Raw genomic sequence first — 27,613 nt, 5'->3', positions numbered from 1 at the left:
ATATGCCACGTTTATTAAAAGCACAAAGAAATTAGCATTTATCAAAGTATAACGATACTAGCAATTATCCCACTCACACATACACAGTGTCCTGTAGCTACAGTTGCTATAGTTACAAGATGTAATCGGGGCCTTGTCAGCTTAATGGCCAGCTTAGCTGAGCGCGAGGGTGTATTGGAGCCGGGCTTCTGTCGGACGTGTTCTGATGCTCTGCTGATCTCGTTGCTGCAGGATGTGCCCAAAGCATCTCCATTCTCGCCCATTTCTTAGAGTAGACAGTTCTGTGAATCCTGCTGTGTCATGCTGCCTCCAGGTTCTGTGTGATTCATCAGTCACCAGATGATTGCAGATTTCTTTATTTCCTTTGTGTATCATTCTTGTTTTCAGGGTGGATTCTGCTATGCTTTTGAGACACTCCTCTGTATTCTTCAGCCGTTTTCATGGGGGTGGGGCTGGCATCTGTACTCCTCCCAATCATTATTAGGACAGTCTGAGGCTGGTATCTGATTCTATTACCTATTCTGATACCACTCATGCCACATTCACTGAACAGGCTGACAACTCAGCGCAGTGAGAACTCAGGGCAGATAAGGTAACATGGAGTTAAAATACAAAGATAGAGTCAAAGCAAAGTCAGGCTAACTCACATTTCAGTCACAAAGATGGAGTCAAAGCAAACAATCATAAGATATAAAGACAATTTCATTTATATAAGGTACAAAGAGATTTCTTTTATAAAATGAATTTCATTCATAAATCTTATTAAATCTCATTAATAAATTCTCATTCACAAAGTCTCTCATTCATAATTCATTATCTCATTTGGGACAATTTCATTAAAAACTCGTTTATAAAAAAAATTTCCATTTCCAATTTCATGTTAATACAATTTCATTTTCATCTCTACACCTTGGCTGAGGCCCAGTAACCTAATGACAGTTCTGTCTGAAGTCTATGATATCGATTTCAGAAATCCAGAGAAGAGAGCTGTGTTGAATGCACTAAATTAGCCAGGGGTCTCTCAGAAGAGTGTCTCCAACCCACTGTCCTAGCCCACACAAACATTCCATGCTCTGTTGTGTTGTTCTGATGTTACCAGATGTGAAATGAACTGATTCTACGATACAAAGTTTTACTGGCACAGCTATTCCAGTTAGGAGTGTGAAAAACACACCTCTAACTCACATAGATATGCTAGGAAAAATGCCTGTGTAGACACAACTATATTAGCAAAACAGTCCTTTTCACAATACAGCTTGTATCATTTGGGAAGAGGTTGGCCTATACCAACAAAAGATCTCCTTATGCTGCTATAAGCTGCATTTCCTTTCGAAGGTTCTCCTGGGATACCTATGCTGGCAAAGCCTTCCTAGTGTAGCCTACTCTAATATCCTGAGAAATGGGAACCAATGACCTCCCACTGCGGCCAATAACAAATGTGGGAGTTGATCATTTCTGAGAACTAGCCCCACAGCTTTTTGACCCTTCTAGGTGAAAGGTGACCCCATTGCAGTTAAAGGATGGACTCCCACTGACCTAGAGAGGAAAGCTGTTGGAGGCAACATCTTTTATTGGCCCAGTTTCTTTTGGGGAAAGACACGAGCTGTCGAGCTAGACAGAGGTCTTCTTCAGGTCACTGATGTGGTAACAATTGGGCTGGGCCCTATTTCAGCCCCAAATTAGATGCTGAATGGTACTGAAGTTCAGTGGGACTGAAAGAGAATGTGGTAGGGAACTGGCTACTACAGAAACACCATGTCATACGGATTGCAATCCATGAAATTGTCTTATTCAAATGGAAATAATCTCATTGTCATGGAGGCAGCAGGGTGTAGTGGATAGAGCACTGGAATGGGATGCCAGAGACCTGGGATGAGTTTCTAGTTCAGTCACTGAGCTACTGGGCAATGTTACAGAAGTAGTTTCACCTCCATACTTGCAAGGACTGAGCAAGTCTAGCTCTACTGCTAGTGATGGACAAATGAGGCAGGACCACAGCTAAGTACAACTTCGATGTTGGCCAACACAGGTCAGGTAGAGCCCAGCGACTGTATGATGCACCGCTGCAAAGGAGAGGGAGTTCCCACTCCAGCATGACTAGATCCTTAACCCCATATTATTTTAAAAGCTCTAAAATTGTCCAGAATGCTGCAGAAAGGTGCGTCTGCGCTAACTCTCCTGATGTGTTTAGGGGGATAGAGAACTTGCTAATGCGTTTCCATGTACTGGATGCCACACAATGTTCAGCCTAGAATTTTTTCCCTCGTAACAAGAGACGCACCCTATCACGAATCTGTTTTGTTTTCACCCCGTACACGATGGGATTCATCATGGGAGGAAGGAGGAAGTAGAAAGTGGCCAACAGGATGTGTACGTGAGGGGAGACTTGGTGGCCAAACCTGTGAATTATTGAGGTTAAAACCACTGGAGTGTAAACCATTAAGATGGCGCAAAGGTGGGAAACACAAGTGCTGAAAGCCTTCAGTTGTTCTTTCTTGGATGCCAGGCTTAACACAGTCCTTAGGATCTTGACATACGACAGGGTGATGAACGTCAGATCCACCCCCACAGTGAAGAGAGTTACGAAGATCCCATAGATGTTATTTAAACTGGTGTTGGCACAGGCCAGCTTCACCACTGCCATGTGTTCGCAGTAGCAATGGGAGATGACGTGGGACTGGCAGAAGGGCAGCCTCCTGAGGAGGAAGAGCACAGGTACCATTATGAGAACAGCCCGGGTCAAAGCTGCCAGCCCGATCTTTGCTATCACTGAATTGGTCAGGATGGTGGCATACCTCAGGGGATTGCAGATGGCCACATACCTGTCAAAGGCCATGGCCACCAGCACACAAGACTCCATGTGGTAGAATGAGTAAAGGAAAAACATCTGCACCAGGCAGGCATTAAAGCTGATCTCCTTGGAATTAAACCAAAAGATGCTCAGTAATTTCGGCATGGTGGTTGTGGATAGAACCAGGTCGATGAAGGCCAGCATGGCGAGGAAATAGAACATGGGCTTGTGGAGGGAGGCCTCTGTCTTGATAACATACAAGAGGGTGCAGTTCCCTAGAATGGCCACAGTGAACATTGAGCAGAAGGGGATGGAGATCCAGATGTGCATGGCTTCCAGGCCTGGGATGCCGCTCAGGAAGAACACTGACGGATCAGAGCCTGCGCTGTTGCCATCTGACAGATTGTCTTGTCGTGGCATCTTTTGCAAATATTACAGCTACGTCTTTCCTTTCAATAAAACACAACACATGGAATGAACAGACCCTGTAAATTAAGTACAGACTAGGGCCAGTCACCTCTGGGAGAAGGGGATGCCCCTCCCATTGAGTTCATCAGGTGCCTCTGCTTGTGTTAGTGATGACTCTGTATTAGACCTAAGTTTTGTCGATCTGATCCAAAGCCCATTAAAATTTGTGGAAATAATTCCTTTGAGTTTAGCAGGCTTTGGATTGCGGCCTTTTTCCAAGCCTTTCCTTTAGAAGACCTGCTAGTGGTTAAACTAGAGAGAAGGCAGGAAAAGAGATGGAGTTTACAGCAGTCCTTGAATCTTAACATATGCAGGTTATTTTGGGTCTGTGGGGCTGAGAGTTCCAAATGTGAAGTTCCCCTGCAGGAACCAGCTTGCCACCAGCCTCCTTCCCCTCTAGCCCATAGCTCAAATACTTCAGGTTAGCTCAGCGGTATTGGTATCAATAATGCATTGCTGGAAGATCATCAGACATTACTGGGATGGACACACTGTAGGAACCTGAATAGACTGCATTAGAATTTCACTCTGTCTGGAAATCTCAGGGGGCATCCAGTGCCGATCCCAGCTTGTGTCATCAGCTCACAGCAACATATGCCTCTCAACAAGTGGTCAGCTGTGTTCTTCACAAGTTTCCAAATGGTCTTAAAGATGTTGGCCAATATAGAGGTCATTGTAGGAGTCTACCCTCGACGTGAGAACAGAATAGATAATAGTAGTGAGATCTGTATCAGAAAGAGACGGTGGCAAGTTGCTTGTTTAGCACAGACTGGACAGTGGAATTCTGGCCTTGACTTCCTTTTTTGCAATTAAATAAAAGAAACCCAAACTGTTCCATGAGGATTCTTGCATACCGTCATGTTAACTAGAGGAAGCTGGTATAAAAGGGAAATGAATAAAGGTCAAGATGTAATAATAAACATGAATGGTTCTCACTTGATATTAAGGTTCCATTTATACTGTGTGAGGAGTTAATAAATAAATGTTTTTAATTCATATTTTATCAATTATTATAGAGTTCAATGAATCAATAAGTTGCTTACAATCATCTATAACATCTTTTACTGATGTGCGTCTGAGATATGCTTATAACATCTATTAACCCTTTAAAAATGTTTAGCAATGGAGCTTTAACATCTCCCATCTAATCATGTTGTAATAACACTATTCATACAAATCATTATATATTTCTATGCAAAATCATTTACATTTTTTAGAATGTCATTACAAATCACAAGTAACCCCATTTGGCTACAAATGTATTAGGTACATCACACAGTATCCCATCTGATGCACTTTAGTACCAGGAGCTGCGTATTATTTTGTGCATATTCTGCCGTGAAGTACCTAGTATATCTGGTCACAACGTACATGCTTTCAGCCTAGAAATTCCTGGCATGTAAAACTGCATGTAGTAAAATATACCTGGTACATTCAGTGGCACAATCTGGGTATTCAGCCTGGACATAAGTAGTCCATCGGGCAACATGCATGATGTCAGTGATGGGGAAAGTGAGACCAGGGGTACATCTATACACTGAGCAATGAGTCTCAGGGGACGTAGCCCTCAGGGTACCACCTCAGACTGGCTGTGTAGATGATGTGGCTTGAGCTGGAGCTCCAGCCAACCACCTTCAGAGCCTGAGCTACAATGTCTACACAACTATTCATAGCGTGGTGTCCCGATCAGCGCAGGGCTGACGTTGCCGACCCGAGCTCTGAGACTAACTGCTGCTCACTGAGCAGACATACCCAAAGAGCCTATGAGTCTGTTCCCACTCCCACTGAAGTTAAGGGGATAGCTCCCCACTGACTTCTGGGGTAACTGAGCTGTTGTTTTTAGGTGACAAATCTGAGGCACTATCCCAGATTGAGGTGTCAGTAGAGGAGGTTTTGGAAGAAATTGATAAATTAAATGGTAATAAAAAACCAGGACTGGATGGGATTGACCCAGGAGTTCTAAAGGAACTCAAATGTTACACTGCAGAACTATTAACTGTGGTACGTAACCTATCACTGAAATCAGCTTCTTTACCAGATGACTGGAGGATAGCTAATGTGATGCCAATTTTTAAAAAAGCTTTCAGAGGTGATGCTAGTACTTACAGGTCAGAAAGCCCAACCTCAGAACCAGGAAAATCTGTTTTGTCTATAGTAAAGAAAAGAATTACCAGATACATAAATGAACACAATTTGTTGGAGAAGACTCAGCTTGGCTTTTGGAAAGGGAAATCATGCCCCACTAATCTACTAGAATTCTTCGAGGATGTCAAGAAATATGTGGATAAGGATGATCCATTGCATGTAGTATAATTGGACTTTCAGAAAGACTTTGACAAGGTCCATCACCAAAGGCACTTAAGAAAAGTAAGCAATCATGGATTAAGAGGATAGGTCCTCTCAGGGGTCAGTAACTCCTTAAAAGACAGGAAACAAAGTGTAGAAATAAATTGTCAGTTTTCAGAATGGAGCTGGGACCCCAGGGATCTCTTTTGGGACCAGTGCTTTTCAACATAAGTCATCTGGGAAAAGGGATAAACAGTGAGGTGGCAAAATTGGAAGACAAGAAAAAATTACTCAAGTCCAAAGCAGACTGCGAAGTTACAAAGGGACCAATGTTGACAAATGCAGGGAAAATCAAAGTTAATAAATGCAAAGGAATGTACATTGGGAAACATAATCCCAACTCTACATATAAAATGATGGGGTCTAAATTAGCTGTTACCACTGAAGAAAGAGATCTTGGAGTGATTGTGGATAGTTCTCTGAAAACATCCACTCAATGTACAGTTCAAAAAAGCTAACAGAAAGTTGGGAATCATCAGGAAAGGGAGAGACAATAAAGCAGAAAATATCATCATGCTGCTGTATGTCCATTGTTTGCCCACATGTTGATCACTGTGTGCAGATCTGGTCGCCCCATCTCTATCTATATCTAAAGATATATTAGAATTGGAAAAGTTACAGAGAAGGGCAACAAAAATGATTAAGACTATAGAACAGCTTCTGTACGAGGAGAAATTAATAAGACTGGGACTGTTCAGCTTGGAAAAGAGATGACTAAGGGGGGATATGGTAGAGATTTATAAAATCAAGAATGAGGTGGAGAAAGGGAATAGGGAAGTATTATTTACTCTCTCACATCACACAAGATTGGGTCACAGTCAATCTGGATGGGATTATCAGGTGGGGTCCCACAGGGGTCAGTTCTGGGTCTGGTTCTGTTCAATATCTTCATGAATGCTGTAAGTAATGGCATAGAGAGAACACTGATAAAGTTTGTGGATGATACCAAGCTAGGAGGGGTTGGAAGTGCTTTGGAGGATAGGATTAAAATTCAAAATGATCTGGACAAACTGAAGAAATGGTCTGCAGAAAATAGGATGAAATTCAATAAGGACAAATGCAATGTACTCCATTTGGGAAGGAACAATTGGCTGCACACATACAAAATGAGACATGGCTGCCCAGGAAGGAGCACTCTGGAAAGGGATCTGGGGGTTATAATGGATCACAAGCTAATCATGTAACACTGTTAAAAAAAAAAGCAAACATCATTCTGGGTTGTATTAGCAGGAGTATTGTAAGCGAGACACAAGAAATAATTGTGCTCTACTCTGCACTGATTAGGCCTCAGATGGAGTATTGTGTCCAGTTCTGGGTGCCACATTTCGGGGTAGATGTGGACAAATTGGAGAAAGTCCAGAGAAGAACAAGAAAAATGATTAAAGATCTAGAAAACATGACCTGTGAGGGAAAATTGAAAAAATTGGGTTTGTTTAATCTGGAGAAGGCTGAGAGGGCACATGATAAAAGTTTCAAGTACATACAAGGTTGTTACAAGGAGGAGGAAGGTAAATTGTTCTCATTAACCTCTGAGGCTAAGATAAAAAACAATGGGATTAAGTTGCAGCAAGGACGGTTTAGTTGGACATTAGGAAAAAATTCCTGTCAGGGTAGTTAAGCGCTGCAATTAATTGCCAAGAGAGGTTGTAGAATCTCTGTCATTGGAGATTTTTAAGAGCAGGTTAGACAAACAGCTGTCACGGGTGGTCTAGAAAATACTTAATCCTGCCATGAGTGCAGGGGACTGGTGCAGGAGACTGGACTACATGACCTCTCAAGGTCCCTTCCAGTCCTACAATTCTATGACTCTCTTATAAAACCTAGGGGTCACCCAATGAAATTAACTGGCAGCAGGATTAAAACAAACGTAAGAGCACTTCTTCACACAATGCACAGTCAACCCGTGGAACTCATTGCCGGGGGATGTTGTGAAGGCCAAAAGTCTAAGTGGGTTCAAAAAAGAATTAAACAAGTTGGTGGAGGACAGGTCCATCAGTGGCTATTAGCCAAGATGATCAGGGAGGCAACTCTATGGTCTGGGTATCCTTAGCCTCTGACTGCCAGAATCTGGGACTGGATGACAGGGGATGGATCACTCGATAATTGCCCTGTTCTGTTCATTCCCTTTAAACATCTGTCACTGGTCACTGTCAGAAGAGAGGACACTGGGCTAGATGGACCATTGGTCTCACCCAGTATGGCCATTCTTATGTAACGTGTACGATACTTGTCAGAGGCCTCAAAACTAGTCAGTGTCACGGCTAAAATTCCCTGTTTCCAGGCCTTTGAAGCATGCCCTACACCAAAACACTGCAGGACTGTGAAGTTATGCTTCTGTTATGGAGAAAAATCGAAATGTCACACTAAGAAAATCTGGCTTATGTAGAGTCTTCCTGAGGCCATTTCTACACTTGCTGTGGCGTGTAAGACACATGTAGCTACACACTGCAATGAAAAGCAGGTGTTTAGCTACATATTGTAGTGAATGGCTCCGGTAGTAGGGAGGCAATGGGCCACTAAATGGTAGACATGGGATCTGCTTGGGTGTGCAGAGAGCTATGTAGGGTGTATACCTTAAAGTTCTGACATGCCTGTACTCTACTCGCCTAAGCAGCACCTCAACGTCTGCACTGCTTCTTATACCCATGCTATCTGGGCATGCAGGACCTGCACTCCATCTGCCACTGTACAGGTAGACATACCTTCATTTCCTGAAGCAAAGAGGGGAAAATAATACAACATGCTACAACACAGATTTATCTAAGATCATAGAAAAAATTAATTATTCCATTAAGTGGGAAAAAATTGTGATTAAAAAAATAAGAGATTCATAGATTTTAAGGCAAGAGGAGATCATTATGATCATCTAATCTGACCTTATGAATACTACATGCCACAGAATTTCACCAAGTGACTTCCGCATCAAGCCCATAACTTCTCTTAGTGCTAGAAACCATCGTTGAGTAAGGCATCTCGTCTTCATTTAAAGACTTCAGGTGATGCCGATCCAGTCACATCCCTAGATATGTTGTTCCAAGTGTTAGTTCGCCTTGTTCTAGGAATGTACACTATTTTTTAGTCTGAATTTGTCTAGTCTCAGCTCCCAGCTGTTGGATCTCATCCTGCCTTCATCTGCGATATTAAAGAATTTTCTACAGTCAGAAATCTCGTCCCATCTCTGGACTTTAAGACTGCGATCAAGTCACCTTTAACCTGCTCTTGGATAAACTAAATAGCTGGAGCTTCCTTTGTCTCTGGCTATCAGCCACATTTTCCAGATCTGAAATAATTCTTGTGGTTTTTTCCCCAAACCCTTTCAATTTCTCAACAAGATTTTTGAAGTGTGGACACTGGCCCTAATAACAATGTCCAGTAATGATCTCTCCCAGACAGACACCTCTCTATTTTAGTTCGGCAGTCCCTGGTTTATACACTGCAGAATGGCTTTTGCTCTCTTCACGACCATTGGGACCTCATGTTCAGTTGGTTACACATCATGACCTCAAATTCCTTTTTGAGTCAGTGGTTTCTAAAACACCGTCCCCCGTTCTGAAAATGGGATCTACATTCTAGGGTCTTAGATGTGTGACTTTGTAATCAGCTGCATGTTGTTCAAGTGATTGAGAACGCTCTGTAGGATTGCCCTGTTCAAATCACTATTTACCACTCTACCAAACTCTGTGTGATCACCAAAGATTGCCAGCACAGATTTCAGATTTACTTCCAAATCACTGATGAGATTCTCGAATAGACCCAGGCCTCTTATGAGCAACAGAAAGATTCACTAGTGGCAGTATGAGACCCCCAACATATATTCCCCCAGACTGAAACCTCCCACGATGACACAGATACACCACAAAGAGCCTCTCTTGATGCATTTGTACTGGGGGAGAGAACTAAGGCTGGATGTCTACCTCTAACACGCTGCATTTTTTTAAGTCAATGGTTTCTTGGCAAAAATTTGTTTTTGCTGATAGAATTAAATAGTTCATGTCTAAATGACCAACCTCACTCTGCTCTCACTTGTACAGGTGTAAATCAAGAATCATTCCTGTTTTACACCAGTGTGGCTGACAGCAGATTTGGCCCTTAGATTTCCATTTGTTTGAAAAATCTCCTATTTAGAAGGATTCTTGATTAATTTCAATACAAACTACCCCAGCTCACCTGAACTCTGTGTCTTCTTCACTGTCTGCAAATGCTGCAGTCATCCACAAACTGCATGACTCTCCACTCAACCAGGATCAGCTGGGTGAGAGTATTTATACCTTCTAGTAACACCTTGCTGACTTTACTCCCCTGATGGGAGTTCAGAGACCTGGGTCATTAGAGCTGTACATTTGCAGTGGAACCTAGGGACTTACAGCAAGTGATGAATGCAGATTAACCCATGTCTTTCCTCCTCTCTGGGTGTTCATCTCTACATCTACATGAAAATGTGAGGGCCATATCCTCCCCCCACTGCAAGTTGCGTCCTTTTCTTTTTGTTCTGTCATTGACTCCCACTCAGAACAGCATAGATATCACTTTTCCAATAGTTGTGGTTAATGTTATTGATACTTAATGCATACTATTATATATATGGTGCTGATAATACATATTATTAATATGATATATATTTATATGCTCAGCAGCATATATACTAGTCAACAGGAAAAAAGGTGATAGCAAAGCAGAGCAAGACTTTTTTCCCAAATATTTTAATGACACACATGTACACAGAGAGAGAGGGACAAGCCTCTCTTTCATCTGTTTATTGACACTATCAGAAAATGACTTTTGAATACTTTGAAATTCCCCAAATTCTCAGCAGCCCCGGGATGCCACTCAGTGACGGATCAGAGCCTGCGCTGTTGGAAGCTGACCGTTGTCCTGGAGGGGCATCCTTTGCAAGTTTCACAGAAACGTCTCTCCTGGCAATAAAACATAAGAGATGGGGTGACTAGACACTAGTATAAATTATACACATGTGAGATGCCACATTCAGCTCTGGCCCATGGGTTGCAGCTCCCACTGGAAATTGATGCTAAAGTCTGGAGCTGACAGAAAAGTTGATTGGGTGATAAATAATGAGGAGCTCCATCCAGTTAGCTTATCATAAAGAAAATTAATGAATTTCCAGATTCAGAGGTGTAAGTGCAAAATGATAAAATATCAGCTGTTGGAAGGCTCCTTAGTCTGGCAGACAATGGCATAGCAGGTTCCAGCAGCTGGAAATTGAAGGACCTGTCCTCATCCTGTAAATAGTCCCTTTCCACCCCTATTGGGTACAATGCAGTGTACAGGGGAAACTGAGACACACGTAGGACTAAAAAATATTACAAAATACCCCAACTTCATCACAACAAGACAGTGATCAGCTGTTCATCATGGTCACTGAAAGTAGGACAAAAAGTAATTGGCTTAATCTGTAGCAAGAGAGAGATTTAGGTTAGATATTGGGAAAAACTTTCTAACTCTGAGGATAGGTAAGTTCACAAATAGGCTTCCAATGGAGGTTGTGGAATCCCCTTCACTGGAGCTTTTTAAAAAGAGGCGGGACAAACACCTCTCAGGTCTGGTCTAGGTATATCTGGTCCTGCTTAGGTCCACAGGGGACTGGACAAGATGACCTCTCGAGGACCCTTCCAGTCCTGCATTTCTATGGTTCTATGATCTCCCCCCTGCAACCAGCCCAAGGACAGTACTGGTTCTGAGGCTGGTAAGCCAAGGGCTAGCTCTTGTCTTGGCCATAGGCATTAGCTAAGAACTGGCAAACCGAAAGCTGGAAACCAAACCAGATCACCTGTATGTTGATTTTGTTCAAGGCAGGTATTCGTCTTATAAGTCTGTGTTTAGACTCTATGAAATGGTTGTAAATTGCTGCCTGCATTAATCTAACTTCTAATGTCTGTATTCCACCCTACAAGATAAAATGTGCATCTTTTATAATGGTAAAAATGCCTGCTCTGATCTTGGGAACTCAGCTGGGAAGAGTGGAGGATCAAAGATTTAGTGGGCCATCATAGGACAAAAGCTTTGTTAATTGCCTCACCCATCCATGGAGAAGTACGTACAGAAGGCCTCGCCCCATTGATTGCAATGCTGGAATCGGGAAATCAAAATAGTTAACATGAAGCTTTTTCATCTCTCCTGTTTGGACTCTTACAAGGGCTGGAGCTAAGAAACAAAAAAGCAGAGAGCCCTAAGGCTGACGTGGGTTAACACCTAAAAAAACATTCAGTTCTGATAGATTACAACATCTCTGTCACCTTCTGAATCATAGACAGAAACTCATTGGTATGTATATGTTTGCTTGCTTTGGCATTTGGCACAAGGAGATAGGAAAGGTGTCAAAATCAAGATTCATTTGTTTCTATGTCTTACTACAAGCTAGGGAAGTACCTATCAAACCAGTGCCTGGAATTCTAGTGTCCAAAACAAAGATAAGGAAGGAATGGTGCAAGTTAGGGATCTGGAAAATAATTCATAGGGCTGGATTTAAGTGACATGTAAAGAAATGTGTAACTTGTAAAAGCATAGAAATAATACCAGCTGTAATGTGTAGCTGTGGGAGTACACCTTCTGTGTAATGTGAATGTAACATTGCTGCATGGAACGGCTCTTCCGACACGTTTTCCTGTACCATATCAATAAACCTGACACACACTGGCTATTTGGTCTCATGAGTCTATTTCGTAACAAAATAATGAACCAAAGTGTGGTCAAGCCATTGACTGCATAATTAATCAACAATTCCAGAGAGTTTGAACAACCACACACAGATATCACTGCAGAGCTGTTATGTTATGTCCCCCATCTTACCTGGAAAGCTTTTGATTTCTGGGACCCTCTGGGGTAGCATAACAACAAACGGTCATTCAGACTCCACGACTTAGCTCCATCGCAGCTCCCCACACTGGCTGGGGTCCTTTCCCCATAATGCAAGTGAGGCATGAGTGGAGTTTGGGGGGCATGGAGTCATTGTCCCCCAAAATGTTTACATTGATAGTGGGGGGGACCCTATTTAAAGGTTCTGCCCCAGACAAAACAGCTTGAATCACAGCCTCTCCCGGGCAGATCCTCCCTTACCCTGAATGTCTCCTCCCGGAAAGTAGCAACCCCTCCCTGCAACGACCAGCTGTCGCTCCTGCCTCTCTCCATGGGGCGCCGCTCACAGATCGCCCAGCCTCTGAGGTCACTGGACTGACTCAGCTCCAGCCAGCTGCCATGCAGGGAGTGGGACGGGCAGCACTGAGTGATTGAGCGTGGAGCATGAAGCATCCCTGAGTCAACAGGAAATCTACACACGAGAGTGTGGCGGCCCTGTCCTGAGCCCTGACATCTGGGTGCTTTCCAGCCATGGTTTCAAAGGCTGCTCTGCCTGCAGACCCCTGCGCATTACCCAGCCTGTGGCCCTGGTTAAATTCTCCCGCTCCTCCAGGTCCCTGTGCAGGACCCAAACAAACACTGGGGCTGGATTCCGGCCCTATGGACCAGTGGCGACCCTGCAGCAGGCCCAGCTCTTCAAGTTTTGGGCAGATGTGGAATTTGCCCCCCCTTTATGGCCCTGGAGCTGCACCCCAAATGTAAAAGTCAAATCGTGCCTGTGAAGGGAGATCCTGATTCCTACCCAAAGGAAAAGTGGTAGCAGCTGCAATTGTGTAGTGTTGTTGATTATTTTCCACCCCAGAGCGGATGACATGGCTTCAATGGGTGAGTGGGGCTGTCTAGAATGAGGTTTAGGTGGTTCTTTTAGATAAAGGAGGCCATATATATGGAAGATCTAATTGTCCATCATTTTCCCATCGAATATCCACTTGTCTTCATATTCAAGCTCAAGCAGAACCCTAAACACACAGGGTGATGTCCTGCATGGTGGACGTGCACTTTTGCATCTGATTAATTGAGGTGTGTAAATCCCCTGGTGCACACATCATTTAGTGGGGGATTTGCATACTTTTTAGTGGACATGTGCAACGTGGCCCACACTTGCATGCGTTCTGTTGAGGGTTTGGCCAACACGTTTTCATGTAGATGTGGATATCAACAGCCACACAGAAGGGTTAATCTACGCTCATCACTTGCTGTGACTCTTTAGGCTCCAAAGCAAATGTAGAGCTCTAGCGACCTAAGTCTCTGAACGCCAGTCAGGGGAGTAAAGTCACCAATGTGTCATTAGAAGGTATGAAGTCGATCCCAGCTGATTAGAGAGCCATGCAGTTTGTGGATGACAGCAGCATTTGCCGAGGGTGAAGAAGACACAGATTAGAGGTGAGCTGGGGTAGTTTGTATTCAAATTAATCAAGAATCCTTCTTCATAGGAGATTTTTTGAAAAATTAGGAAGCTTAAGGCCAAGTGCACTGTCAGTCACAGTGGTGTAAAACTACAAAGATTCTGGATTCACACGCGTATAAGTGAGCAGAGTGAGGCTGATCATTTAGACGTGAACTATTTAATTCCATCAAACAACAACAAAAAAATCTGCCAAGAAACCTTGAGTATTAAAAAAATTAGGGGTGTTAGAATTACACTCCCAGCTTTAGTTCTGTCCCCTTGTATAAATGCATCATGAGAGGCTCTTTGTGCTGTATTTGTGTCATTGAGGGAGATTTTGGTCTGGGGGAAATATATGTTTGGGGTCTCATACTGCCACTAGTTAATCTTTCTGTTGCTGATATGAGGTCTGGGTCTATTCAACAATCCCATCGGTGATTTGGAGGTAAATCTGAAATGTGTGCTGATAATATTTAATCATGACACAGAGTCTGGCAGAGTGGCAAATAATGATCAGGACAGGGCAGTCCTACAGAAACATCTGAACTGCTTGCTAAACTTGGCTCACTTGAACAACTTTCCAGTTTTAGGGCTATTTAGAAAGGATGGACATGCAGAAGTCCATGGGGCATCACACTTCAAAAAGCTTGTTGACAAAGTGAAAGGGGTTGGGAAAAGACGTTGAAGAATTATTTCACATCTGGAAAATGTGGCTAATGGCCAGAGACTAAAGAAGCTAAATCTATTTTGTTTAGCCAAAAGAAGATGAAAGGTGATTTGATCACAGTCTTTAAGTTATCATATGGGAAGAGATTTCTGACCGTACAAAGTTCTTTAATGTCACAGAAAAGGCAGAATGAGGCTATGTTTACACTGGCGGCGGCAAAATCGCCACAGCCAGATCGATCTTTCATGATGGATTGAGCAGTCAGTGAGACCCGCTCAATCCATGAGGGAGTCAACTTAATAAGTCCACCTCCTCAACTAGTGTAGAACTGAGCCGACGGGAACGCTTTTGCTGTTGGCTCAGTGCAATGTGAACAACGCGCAGAAGCAGTTACGTAGTTTGTGTAACTTCCATCGACTGCTGCCGAATTTCCGGGTAAGTATGAACAAGCCCTGAGATGCAGTGACTGGGAGCTGAGACTAGACAAATTCAGACTAGAAACAAGGTACCCATTCCTAGAATAAGGCAAACTAACTCATGGAAGGACATGTAAGCAAGATCTGAGTGGCACTCCCCCCTGCTCAGTCAGCTGAAAGGGGGGGGCACTTTATTTGCATAGGCTTTGTATTTGCATAAGTACAATTAAGTATTTAGCATAATGTCACTGTATATGGATAAGCACACCTAGGTGCTGAGCATAATGGGAAATGGTTAGCAGGGCTGTTTTTGGGCTACAAACCACTTTTGTGTTAACTGCTGGGGTAATGAAATGTTGTTCTTCAATTGTATGAACAGATGTCAGCAGAACTGTGCTTAGCCTGTTATGATAAAATACTTCATCCTAAACTAAACAGAGCCCCATAAGGGTGGTGGACAGATGTTTTAGTGTTGTAAAGAGGGAAGGGATGAGGAGTTGCCTATTAGGATTGCACCAGCTCTGGCAAAGCACCCCCCTCCCGCACCCGGCATGGAGTAACTCTCTCCTCCCATTGTTAAAAGGTAGAATTAATGACTCCTCTTGGAGTCTTTTGTTTCTTGAAAGCAGGGACATTGCCTCTGTGTCAGCAGGAGGTTTACCCATGAACTGAAATTCACTAAGAGCTGCATCACTAAAGAGCTGAAATTCTCTAAGAGCTGAACCAGTAGAGGACCTGGGAAACCTTGCCTTACAACTGATGGAGCTGAGTCAACAACAATCAGTGCCAGCCTGGTGCGATTGGCAGAGAGCCTGGCACAGTTGGTGCCAGACTGGTGCGGTTGACGGGAGCCAGGCATGGGTTGGCGGGAGTCAGACGCGGTCAGCGCCATGGTTGGCGGAAGCCAGGCACGGTCAGCACCAGTGGTCAGCGGGAGTCAGGCGTGGTGAGCACCAGCAGTCGGCGGGAGACAGATGTGGTCAGCACCAGTGGTCAGCGGGAGCCAGATGTGGTCAGCACCAGGGTCAGCGGGAGCCAGACAGGTCACCGCCAGCTGTCGGGGACTCAGTGAAGCCTGAAGGCGGTAGGATACAGCAGAGGAGGGGGCCTGGTCAAGCCTGTATCAGACAGGAGCCTGCATAGGGGGACGGGCGGAGCCACAACCAAGAGGTGGACATTGCAACCATGATGGTCAGTACAGGGGAAAGAAGGAAGGGAGAGGCGAAGGACACGCCCTGTACTCTGGGATGGATTTGGCTCATTGAGTTCACGAATTCTGTTTGCACTGTTTCTCAAACCAGTGCTGTGTTACCTCTTTTCTGCTATTAAAAGGCTTCTTTCTACACTCAGACTCTGTGCTTGCGAGAAGGGAAGTATCACTCTTTGGGGTGACCAGGGGATAGTGTATGATATCCCAGGTGACTGGGTGGGGGCTTGAGCCAATTTGGGGTTGTATCAATGACAGGGACCCCTAGATATAGAACCCGGCCTTTGCTGCTGCCGATTCTGTCTGGAAATAGGGTTACGTCTGGGATCCCTTGGTCAGTATTCCTCGTAAGGACATATTGAGTGATTCATTAAATTGGGAAAACCTTGCTGTATAATTGGAGGAAATCATACTGGTATGATGGCTAATATACCGGTGGGTTGGATCCTGACTCAGCAGCCCCAAGCTTGGGGGCTGCAACCTCACCCGATGAGTGGGTCAAGGCCCTAGGGCAAGCATTGGAAAGGGTAGTGCTGTCCCATTGTACGTCAAGACCCTACTGTAAGTTAAGGTTCTTTGCTGGGGGTCCCATCCCAATACCTGGGGAAGAGGAGTTCGAGCTCTGGTTGGAACACACCACTGAAGTGCTGCAGGAGTGGGCAGCACCAGAGGCAGAGAAGCGAAGATGTCTATTGGAGAGCCTCAGGGGCCCAGCGTTAGACATGATTTGCACTCTGAAACTCACTAATCCTGAAGTCAATGTGAAGGACTGTCTAGAGTCCCTAAATCTCACCTTTGGGAGCGCAGAGGGCTCTGAGGACATCTACTGTAAGTTCCTTAACACCAGACAGCAAAAGTGTGAGAAAGTTTCAGCCTATGTACAGAAGTTGGAGAAACCATTGCAGAGGGATGTCCTGAGGAGAGCAGTGACTGCTGAGCAAATGGTCCGGACTAGACTGGTCCAAATTGTGCCAGGGGTTTGGTCTCAGAGCCCAATTCTGCCTCATCTACAGTTAAAAGGATGACTGGAAAATCCCCCAAGTTTCTCCCAGCTGATGAGAGAGATCAGAAAGGAGGAAGAAAGACTGGCCGTCAGTGAGCTGTGGGAAACCCACACAGCTGAACCAGACAGCACAGCACCCATGCGGACAGCAAGTGTACTGATGGTAAGCAGCAGAGAGCAAGTTGTTCAGCAAATGCAGGTCTTGACAGAAGAGTTAGCTGAGCTACGTAGTACCAGGGACTGAGCTAAGACTGTCAGGCCTAGAGAGCCCCTGGCTGTGGTGAAGAAGAAGTCAGCATTTAGAGCTGATGTCCCACCTGAGCGAAGGAAGAAAGGACCATCCTTCTGCTACCGGTGTGGCCAAGATGGACACATTGCAGCTAAGTGTTGTAATGAAGAAAATCCCTCCTTGGTGTATGGAAAACTGATGGATCATTGGGGGCGTTCAAGGAACTTCCAGAGGAGCTTGGAAAGGGGACCACCCAGGCCCCTGGGATTTCAAGACTCTCCTGGAAATGACTGTCCAGCTGGGCTCCCACCAGTGTTGATAGGGCATTGAGCAGAGGTCACGGTGAGGATCAAAGGGACCGAATGCAGGGCAGTGCTTGACACTGGGTCCCAAGTGACTATTAAATTTCAGTCATTCTACCAATAGAGGCTTGCACATCTACCTATACAGCCCCTGACAGGGCTTGGCCTGTGTGGTCTTAGCATGGATGAATACCCCTACCAAGGGTATGTCATAGTGCATCTGGAATTTCCAGAGGAGGTTTCCGGGGTGAGGGAAGAGGTGGAAACTGCTGCCTTGATATGCCCTGACCCTAAAGGGATCTCTGAGGTGTCTGTGCTGATAGGGACTAACTCCAGTCTCTTCAAGGTACTCGCTGACTACTGCAACAACGAGTTGGGGATCAGTATCTAAACACCCTGATGATCCATACGCTTTGTGCTGAAGCCTATAGGAAAATTGAGAGCACTAAGATGGAGATGTCTGAGGTACCTATGGGAGATCTGAGGTACGCAGATATGACCCCCCAAGTAGTGCCTGCAAGGGAGGAGTGAGAAGTGCCTGTTGTGGATACCTGGTTAAAAGACAGTAAGGGAACATTAGCAATGGTAGAGCAGCCAGCTGAAGGAGCACTCCCTGAAGGAGTGCTGGTCCTCAGTGGAATCATAACTCTACCCACTGAATCCCGGGAAAAGGTGGTTATATTGATGACTAATGAAACAAGCCGTGATGTCATCGAGAAGCAAGGGCAGAAGGTAGCAGACCTCTTTGAGCCCAAAACTATTGTAAGACCCCAAGGTGAAACCAGAGTTCCGCCAGTAGATCCTGCAAGGTTTGACTTTGGAAACTCGCCATTGTCTGAAGAGTGGAAGGATCGCCTGAGGAGGAAGCTTTGTGAAAGATCCAGAGTATTCTCGTTAGATGAGTGGGATGTAGGATGTGCAAAAGGAGTGGAACGCAACATCAGGCTTCAAGACTCCCGACAGTTCAGGGAGAGATCTAGGAAGATTGCTATATCGGAAATGGAAGATGTGTGACACCATCTCCAGGAGCTGCTTGCAAATGGCATCATTACAGAGTCCCGCAGCCCATATGCCTCTCCTATTGTGGTGGTCCGTAAAAAAAGTGGAAAAATCTGGATGTGTGTTGACTACCGTAACTTAAACCGATGCACTGTAATTGACCAATACACCATGCCTCGAATCCAAGATGCATTAGACTGTTTGCTGGGGAGCCAGTGGTTCTCAGTATTTGATCTTCGAAGTGGATATTACCAGATCCCTCTGCGAGAAGAAGATAAAGAGAAGACAGCCTTAATATGTCCATTGGGCTTCTATCAGTTTGAACGCATGGCCCAAGGGATCTTGGGGGCACCTGCCACATTTCAACATCTCATGGAGAGAGTAGTGGGAGACATGAACTTACTGCAAGTCTTAGTTTACCTGGATGATCTGATCGTGTTTGGGAGAACTTTGGAAGAGCATGAAGAAAGACTTCTAAAAGTGTTAGACAGGTTGGAGGCTTACGGACTGAAGCTTTCAATTGACAAATGTCAGTTCTGTAGAACCTCAGTGAAGTATGTGGGCCACATCATGTCCCAGGAAGGTGTAAGTACTGATCCAGATAAAATAGAAGCACTCACTACTTGGCCGTGCCCAAGAAATTACAGAGAGCTCAAGACCTTTCTTGGATTTAGTGGCTACTATCGCAGGTTCATGAAGAATTACGCTGCCATTGTAAAGTCTCTGAATGATCTTACCAGGGGATACCCATCCAGCAAGAACAAATCAAAACCCAAGAATAAAAGGGGGTCTTCAAGGCCCCCTGTGCCAAGACTCTATGGTCCATTAGAGCCTTTTGGATCATGATGGGATGAGAAATGTGAAAGGGCCTTTCGAGAAATCATTAATTGCCTAACTCATACTCCAGTCCTGGTCTTTGCTGACCCAGGCAAACCATTTATCCTACACAGAGATGCTAGTTTGGAGGGTCTAGGAGCCGTACTATACCAGGAAGTTGAAGACACATGAAAACCTGTGGCCTTTGCCAGCTGAGAGCTATCAGAGAGTGAAACCCGCTACCCTGCCCATAAACTGGAATTCTTGGCTTTGAAATAGGCCATTACTGAGAAATTTCAGGACTATTTGTATGGTGCTCAATTTCAAATATGGACAGACAACAACCCGTTGACTTATGTGTTAACAAGTGCTAAGTTGGATGCTATTGGGCAAAGATGGGTGGCCACCTTGGCCAACTATGAGTTCGGCATTCAGTACCGATCAGGGAGAAGCAAGGTGGATGCGGAAGCGTTGTCCTGGCGCCCACAAGCATCAGACCATGCTGTGATCCCTGTGGATGGAGTGAGAGCTATTTGCAGTGGGAACTGTCAAGAGCCAGAGGACCAGAAGAGCTGTAATGGTTGTGTGGCAGAAACCTTGGGCCTGCCTCCTGAAAGTGTGCCACCTGCCTCAATGAACTATATTGTGTTAGACCAATCCCCGCTGCCCATGCTCAGTGCTGCCAACTGGGAAAAAGCCCAGCTGCAAGATGTTGACATTTGTGACACACTGCCTGCCAAAGGGATGGGCAAAACCCTGGCACAATAATTCCAGCTACCCCTGAGTGCAAACTACTATTGGGAGAATGGAGCAAACTAAAACTGATTAAGGGTGTGCTGCACCAGGTAACCACAGACCCTTTGTAAAAGCAGAGAACACAACTAGTGCTACCAAAAATGTTCAGATCCCTGGCCATGAGGGCCCTGCATGATGACTTTGGGCATCTGGGAATGGAAAGAACCTTAGAGCTCATTTGTAGCAGGTTCTATTGGCCCCGGATGGCTGAGGATGTCTGCCAGAAATGTGAGACCTGTGCTCGGAGTGTTCAAAGGAAAACCCTGCCCACCAGAGCAGCATATTTGATGAATATCACCAGCAGCAAACCATTGGAGCTGGTATGCATCAACTTCTTGTCTTTGGAAGTGGACAGGAAGAATTTAGAATCGTAGAATCATAGAGTTAGAAGGGACCTCAGGAGGTCATCTAGTCCAACCCACTGCTCAAAGTAGGACTAACCTCAGCTAAATCATCTCAGCACGGGTTTTGTCAAGCCGCAGCTTAAAAACCTCTAAAGATGGAGATTCCACCACCTCCCTAGGTAACCCATTCCAGTGCTTCATCACCCTCCTAGTGAAAAAATTTTTCCTAATGTCCAACCTAGACCTTCCCCACTGCAACTTGAGACCGTTGCTCCTTGTTCTGTCATCTGCCACAACTGAGAACAGCCTAGCTCCATCCTCCCTGAAACCTACTTTCAGGTAGATAAAGGCTGCTATCAAATCCCCCCTCATTCTTCTCTTCTGCAGACTAAACAAGCCTGATTCCCTCAGCCTCTCCTCATAAGTCTTGTGCTCCAGCACCCTAATCATTTCTGTTGCCCTCCGCTGGACTCTTTCCAACTTGTCCACATCCTTTTTGTAGTGGGGGGCCCAAAACTGGACACAATACTCTAAATGCAGCTTCACCAATGCCGAATAGAGGGGAATAATCACTTCCCACGATCTGCTGGCAATGCTCCTACTAATGCAGCCCAATATGCTATTAGCCTTCTTGGCAACCAGGGCACACTGCTGACTCATATCCAGCTTCTTATCCACTGTTACCCCCAGGTCCTTTTCTGCAGTACTACTGCCTAGCTCATCAGTCCCCAGTCTGTAGCTGTGCATGGGATTCTTCTGTCCTAAGTGCAGGACTCTGCACTTGTCCTTGTTGAACCTCATCAGATTTCTTTTGGCCCAATTCTCCAGTTTGCTTAGGTCCTTCTGTATCCTGTCCCTACCTTCCAGTGTATCTACCACTCCCCCTAGCTTAGTGTCACCTGTAAACTTGTTGAGGGTGCAATCTACCCCATCCTCCAGATCATTAATGAAGATGTTGAACAAAACCGGCCCCAGGACCAACCGTTGGGGCACTCCGCTTGTGACCGGCTGCCAGCTAGACATGGAGCCATTGATCACTACTTGTTGAGTCCTATGCTCTAGCCAGTTCTCTATCCATTTTATAGTCCATTCATCCAACCCATACCTCTTTAACTTGCTGATAAGAATACTGTGAGAGACCATATCAAAAGCTTTGCTAAAGTCAAGGTATATCATGTCCACCGCTTTCCCCATATCCACAGAGCCAATCACCTCTTCATAGAAGGCAATCACGTTGGTCAGGCATGACTTTCCCTTGGTGAATCCATGTTGACTGTTCCTGATCATCTTCCTCTCTTCCAAGTGCCTTAAAATGGATTCCTTGAGGACCTGCTCCATGATTTTTCCAGGGATTGAGGTGAGGCTGACTGTAATTCCTTGTGTTCTCTTTCTTCTCTTTCTTGAAGATGGGCACTATATTTGCCTTTTTCCAATCATCAGGGACGTCCCCCAATTGCTGGGATGGAAACACTATCTCCTATTTAAAGAGAGCAATACACCGTCCCCTAAACTAGCTTAGCTCTGTGGGCCAGAAGGTGATCTTGGCCATGACCTTGCCGTCACTCTGTCCAGTGTGTGTTGTGCTGGTAGCATGTAGCCACACCCTGACAAATTCAGTGATAACAAAGATTGGGCTGGCGGCTTTGGCCCGGGGTGTTCTCTTAACGGCCACTGTGCTCTTCCTCCTCTGAAGGCTGCCCTTCTGCCTGTCCCATGTCATTGCCCATTGCTACTGTGAGCACATGGCAGCGGTGAAGCTAGCCTGTGCCAGCACCAGGATCAATACCATCTATGGGATCATCTTAACTCTCTTCGTCGTGGGGCTGGATCTGACAATCATCTCCCTGTCATATGTGAATATCCTATGGACTGTCTTAAGGCTGGCATCCAAGGAAGAGCAGCGGAAATCTTTCAGCACTTGTGTTTCCCACCTTAGTGCCATCTTAGTGGTTTACACCCCAGTGGTTTGAACCTCAATAACTCACAGGGTTGGCCACTTAGTCGCTGCTCACATACAAATATTGATGGTCAATTTCTACCTCCTCTTTCCTCCCATGATGAACCCCATCATGTATGCTGTGAAAACCAAACAGATTTGCGACAAAGTGCGTCTCCTGTTCTGAGGGAAAAACTTCTAGGTGGAACATTGTGTGGAGTCTAGTAAACCCATCAACAGTATGGCGTGAAAATCTGGGCATGCTGAAGTTGGAACTCCTTCACATTTACAGGAGGGTGCAGTGCACAGTCCCTGGGCTCTCCCTGAGCCTCTCCCTGAGCTGTGCTGGCAAACATGGAAGTTGTACTTATTTGTGGCCCTGCCTCATTTGTCCTCAACTAGCAAGAAGGCTAGACTTGCTTGCTCCTTGCACGCGTAGGGAGGGGAAATGATTTGCCTAACATCACCCAGCAGCCCAGTGACTAAACTAGGAACTGTGAAGGGAAAAGAAGATGGGGTCTCTGTTTCTTATGAGAATTGATCAATAGAAATGGCTGCAAAAGCCTGAGATTGAAAGGGCCTTTCTAGCAGAAGTTTAAATTTTAGAATGTTAAGGGTTAACAAAATAGTTAAGAGGCCTAGACGCCAGCAGGCATGGAATGCAGAGAAAGACTTTGTAACTTAGATAATGAAAGTTGAATATCCTGAGTTAGAAAATTCCTAGATAAACAGTTTTTTTTAGTATGTATGACCATGGAAACTGTGACGTATAAAGACTTGTTTGTGTGATGCTATAAAAGCTTTTAGATTTTTACGTTAAGGGTCACCCCTTACATTGAAGGGACCACCTTCTTTACGTAAAGAATAAATTTTGACTTTGCTAATTTGTTGTTTGGCTTATTCTGAACTATCCGCTGGGCAACGGACTTGTAAGTAAGGACCCCTGAATTTGGGTTCTTCCACAGAACTGATCCCAGGTCTTTGGCATTCCAGTCCAGTGCTCTGTCCACTAAACTCTGCTGTCTTCATAACAATGAGATTATTTCCATTTTAATGAGATGATTTCATGGCTTGCACTGCGTACGACATGGTGTTTCTCGAGCAGTCAGTTCCCCATTCTCTTTCAATCCAGCTGAACTTCAATACCATTCAGCATCTAATTTTGACAGAAATATGGCCCAGGCCAATTCTTACGACATCAGTGACCTGAAGAACACTGTCTATCCTGACAGCTCGTGTCTTTCACCAAAAGAAACAGAGCCAATAAAAGATATTGCCTCCCACATCTTGTATGTGTAGATCTGTGGGAGTTCATCCTTTGATTGCAATGGGATCATGTCGGTGATGAGTATGAATTAGGACCACGTTTTACCTCCTTTTTCCCAGAAGGATCACAAATCTAGTAAGAATTGTGGGGCTTGTCCTCAGATTAGATGAACTACTTCTGTCAAGAGTGCGTATTTTTCAGACTCCTGACTGGAATAACCGTGGCCATGAAACTTTGTAGCGTAGACCTGGCGTATGCCATCGGGGTCTGGAGAATGAGTTCCTTTCAAGTCTGTTTGCTTATTAGGAATGTGGGGAGAGGAGAGATGGAGAGTGTCTATTCTTCCTATTTCAAATATCTGTATTTGTGCTTATATGTTTTGAAGCGGGAGCCCTAATTGCTCAGGGAGCCCAGTGTATAGTGTTAAATAATGTGAGATCCCCGTCTGTGTTTCATTTACAGAACTAAAGAGTAAAATGTGAGCTCATAAAGTAATTCTGTATCTTACACTTGAGGAAAAAAAATCCAACAGGAAAAAAATCACAAGAAGTCTCCAAAAGGAAGGGAGAGAGAGAACACTCATCAAACATTTAAACAAAGCATCTTATCAAACCATTCTAGTATCACCAAGTATCAGAATGTTTGAAATCTAAGTACACTTGCTTCCAGGCTCTCTGTCTAGGATTCATATAAAAGCTACTGTCTTTTTAGGGAACCTCTGACTTCAATCAGTGACTGAGTGTCTCTCTAATGCGTTTGGCTAGGATGACACCAGTTTAGAAATAAATGTCTCTGATCTCTTTTGACCCAGTTGATCAAAAGACAAATGTGACAAAAATATTCATGCAAGAAGAATCACACGTGACTACAAATAGCGGATGGAGGCACATCCCTGAATTGTACTGAAGCAGTTAGCAAGAGTTACCACCCTACCTGCCTTTGCTTCTCTTTACTGTAAACTTTATTAACTTTGAGAAAATCACTTGTATCTCAATAGCTTAAAAATCGCTCTCTTTGTCCACTAACCACTGACACCATCTTAACTCTAGAGGGCAGTGTCAAGTGGTGCAAGATTGAGAAAAGGTGAATTATGTACAAGAAACTCTCTTCTCCTTTGAAAACACAAGAAAGGATTTCAGAATTGAGGAGGATTTTTTATGAAACTTGGTAATGTCAGAACAACACAACACTGCTTTGAATTGTTTTGCGGGCCAGTCCACAGTCCAATGGGTTGGAGACAGACTTCTGAGAGTCTCCTGGCTAATTTAGTGCATTCCACACACCCCTCTTCTCCGGATTCCTGAAATCCAAATCATATACTTCAAACAGAACCGTAATTAAATTACTGGGCCACAACCAAGGCGTGCCTGAGTTTTGTATTCCGCCATGGCCAGGCAATCTTTCTGTCTCTCCGAAGATGCCTGGGAATCATATACAATTGCCATTTCCATGAGCCCTGGCTTTCCTGATTCTACTATTGTTCCCATGTTTCCTCGTTGGCAGAGCAAATCACCAGAAGCTGAAACAAAGAGCAGGCACAGGTCATCACCGAACTTGATGATCCCCAGCAGAAATGGCCTCTTTTTCCTCCAGGTCACCTTCAATATGCTGTGGCATGGTCACCACAGCCTTCCCGTGATATCCCCCGTATTCACCGTCATCCACATACAGTCTCCATATGGGGTTAGTTTCTGTCTTTATTTCAGGATAATAGCTCCTCTTTTTGGATTCTAGGCAGCTCAAGAGATAAAACTGAAACCATTTCCAGGGACTAAGCCACTGCTTCATGTGCTGAGCTGCCTGTATTCCCCCCCACTGCACTAGCTGACAGGTTACAAGCGATAAGGGAAGTGACCCGCAAGCCAAATTTGCTCCATCTGCCCCCATCACTCCTGCAGGTGCCCAGGCTAAAAGATGGGCTTTGACGCACACTTGGCAGGTTAACAAATGCAGGCTGGGTGTATCAAGAGGGGAAGTGTGTACCAAAGTGACCGCCTCTCACGGAGGGGACTCTGCTGGCGGCAACCTCTGTATTAAAGGAGAGGCCAGTTCAAGAATCTCCAATGATCTATCTGTCTTCTAGGTTCTTGCCTTGCTGCCATCACCCCGATGTCTTAGGGACTGAAACTATGGCAGCATCTTGCAAGGAAAGTGGCCACCTCTCAGGGTTTTTCTCCACACCAAGCAATAGCCCCGTGGCAGCAAGTCTCTGAGCCCAGGTCAAGAGACTGGGGGTCAGAGTACTGTGCTGAGAATAGCTGTGTGGATGTCATGGTTTGGGCTCTGAAGCCTTGGAACAGGGATGGGGCCTAGAGCCCGAGGCTGAATGTCTACACAGCTATTTTTAGTGCAGTAACCTGTGTCCTCTGAGCCTCAGTCTGTCAACCTGGACAGGAGGTCTCGTTGCCGTGAGCTGTGCAGTAGGGGCCCTGGATCTTCACCCAGCATGAAGAGCAGGAAGTTTGCCTGGCCATGGCAGAATACAAAGCTGAGATTGCGTTCTTTGATTGAGGCCCTGTAATTTAGTTATGGTTCTGTCTCAAGTATGTGATTTTGCTTTCAGAATTCCGGAGAAGAGGGGTATGTGGAGTGCCCTACATTAGCCAGGAGCATCTCAGAAGAGTCTCCAACCCACTGGCCTGGCCCACAAAACAATTCAAAGCTGTCTTGTGTTGTTCTAACATGACCAAGTTTCATAAAAAACCCTCGTCAGTTCTGAAATCCCTTCTTGTGTTTTCAAAAGAGAAGACGCAATCTTGTACATTCGTTAAATTCATACATCTATCTTGCACCACTAGACGCTTCCCTCTAGAGTCAAGTTGGTGTCAGTGTTTAGTGGCAAAAAAGGGGTATTTTTAAGCTGTTGAGTTACAAGAAATTTGATCTAAGTCAATGAAGTTCACAGTCAAGAGACACAAAGCCTGGCAGGGTGGTAAATATTGATATTTGTTTCAGGGCAATTCAGAGATGTGATATGTGGTCTTTCCTGCATGAATACTTTTGTCATATATGCCTTTTGACCAACTGGATTGTACATTTGTTATCTACAATTTTTAATAATTACATTTACAATTAAAGACTTTTTTCAAATATATATGAATATTTATAACAGTCTTTCCAACATAATAGAAAGAAAGTAGTATAAATGTTTAGAAACAAAGTAGAAGTTGTTAAAATACATTCCAGGATCTGTTTAAACAGAGGGGGACATCACAGAGGTTGCAATGCTAGAAAGCTGTGTTTTAGCCACACGCATTAGAGAGACACTGAGTCACTGTTTGAAATTTGAGGTGTCCTAAAGTGTTTATTTAACTTTCTTAAATCTTCCTTTCTTAAAGCAAGCAAGTAGAAGTGCTCATGTGAGGCAAAGTCTTGGAGATGACAGACAGAAGCATTTATATGACTCCTAGGCAGGGAGCCTGGAAACAAGCATACTTGGATGTCAAACATTCAGATACGCAGAGATACTAGAAGGTTCGGTGACATGGCTTGTTTAAGTATTTGATGAGTGTCTCTCTCCCCCTTCCTTTTGGAGACTTTTCTTGTGATGTTTTTCGTGTTGGTTTTTCCCTCTAATATAAAATACAAATTATTTGACGAGCTCACATTTTACTCTTTATTTTTGGAAATAAAACACAGCTCAGATTTTACATTCTTTTAGCCCTATACACCGGGTTCCCTAAGCTGTTAGGGCCCTCCCATCAAAACATATAAGAACAAATACATATACAGAAATATTGAAATTCTGTTGGATTGAAAGAGAAACTGGA

At 44.6% G+C, this 27,613-nt stretch overlaps 1 protein-coding gene and 1 pseudogene across 1 annotated transcript; one reads left to right on the top strand and one right to left on the bottom strand.

Annotated features, from left to right (window-relative positions):
• The window catches only part of LOC137159850 (olfactory receptor 52K1-like), a 50,358-nt pseudogene extending 27,595 nt beyond the window's left edge, over positions 1-22,763 (top strand).
• On the bottom strand, positions 2,249-3,211 carry LOC137159839 (olfactory receptor 52K1-like). Its single transcript, XM_067558299.1, has one exon. The coding sequence runs from the start codon at positions 3,209-3,211 to the stop codon at positions 2,249-2,251; it is 963 nt and encodes a 320-aa protein (XP_067414400.1).
• Positions 22,764-27,613: the final 4,850 nt, after the last annotated feature.

The sequence above is a fragment of the Emydura macquarii genome, unplaced genomic scaffold (assembly GCF_026122565.2).
Source record: "Emydura macquarii macquarii isolate MOO-44397 ecotype Brisbane River unplaced genomic scaffold, CSIRO-AGI_Emac_v2 contig_1946, whole genome shotgun sequence".
Classification (NCBI taxonomy): Eukaryota; Metazoa; Chordata; order Testudines; family Chelidae; genus Emydura; species Emydura macquarii.
The sequence above is the reverse complement of the archived record's forward strand: the minus strand, read 5'-3'. Positions and strand labels throughout refer to the sequence as shown.

What these genes read in the sequence shown, in the direction of transcription:
- LOC137159839 (XM_067558299.1), bottom strand. Translation starts at nt 3,211, where the DNA reads ATGCCACGACAAGACAATCTGTCAGATGGCAACAGCGCAGGCTCTGAT.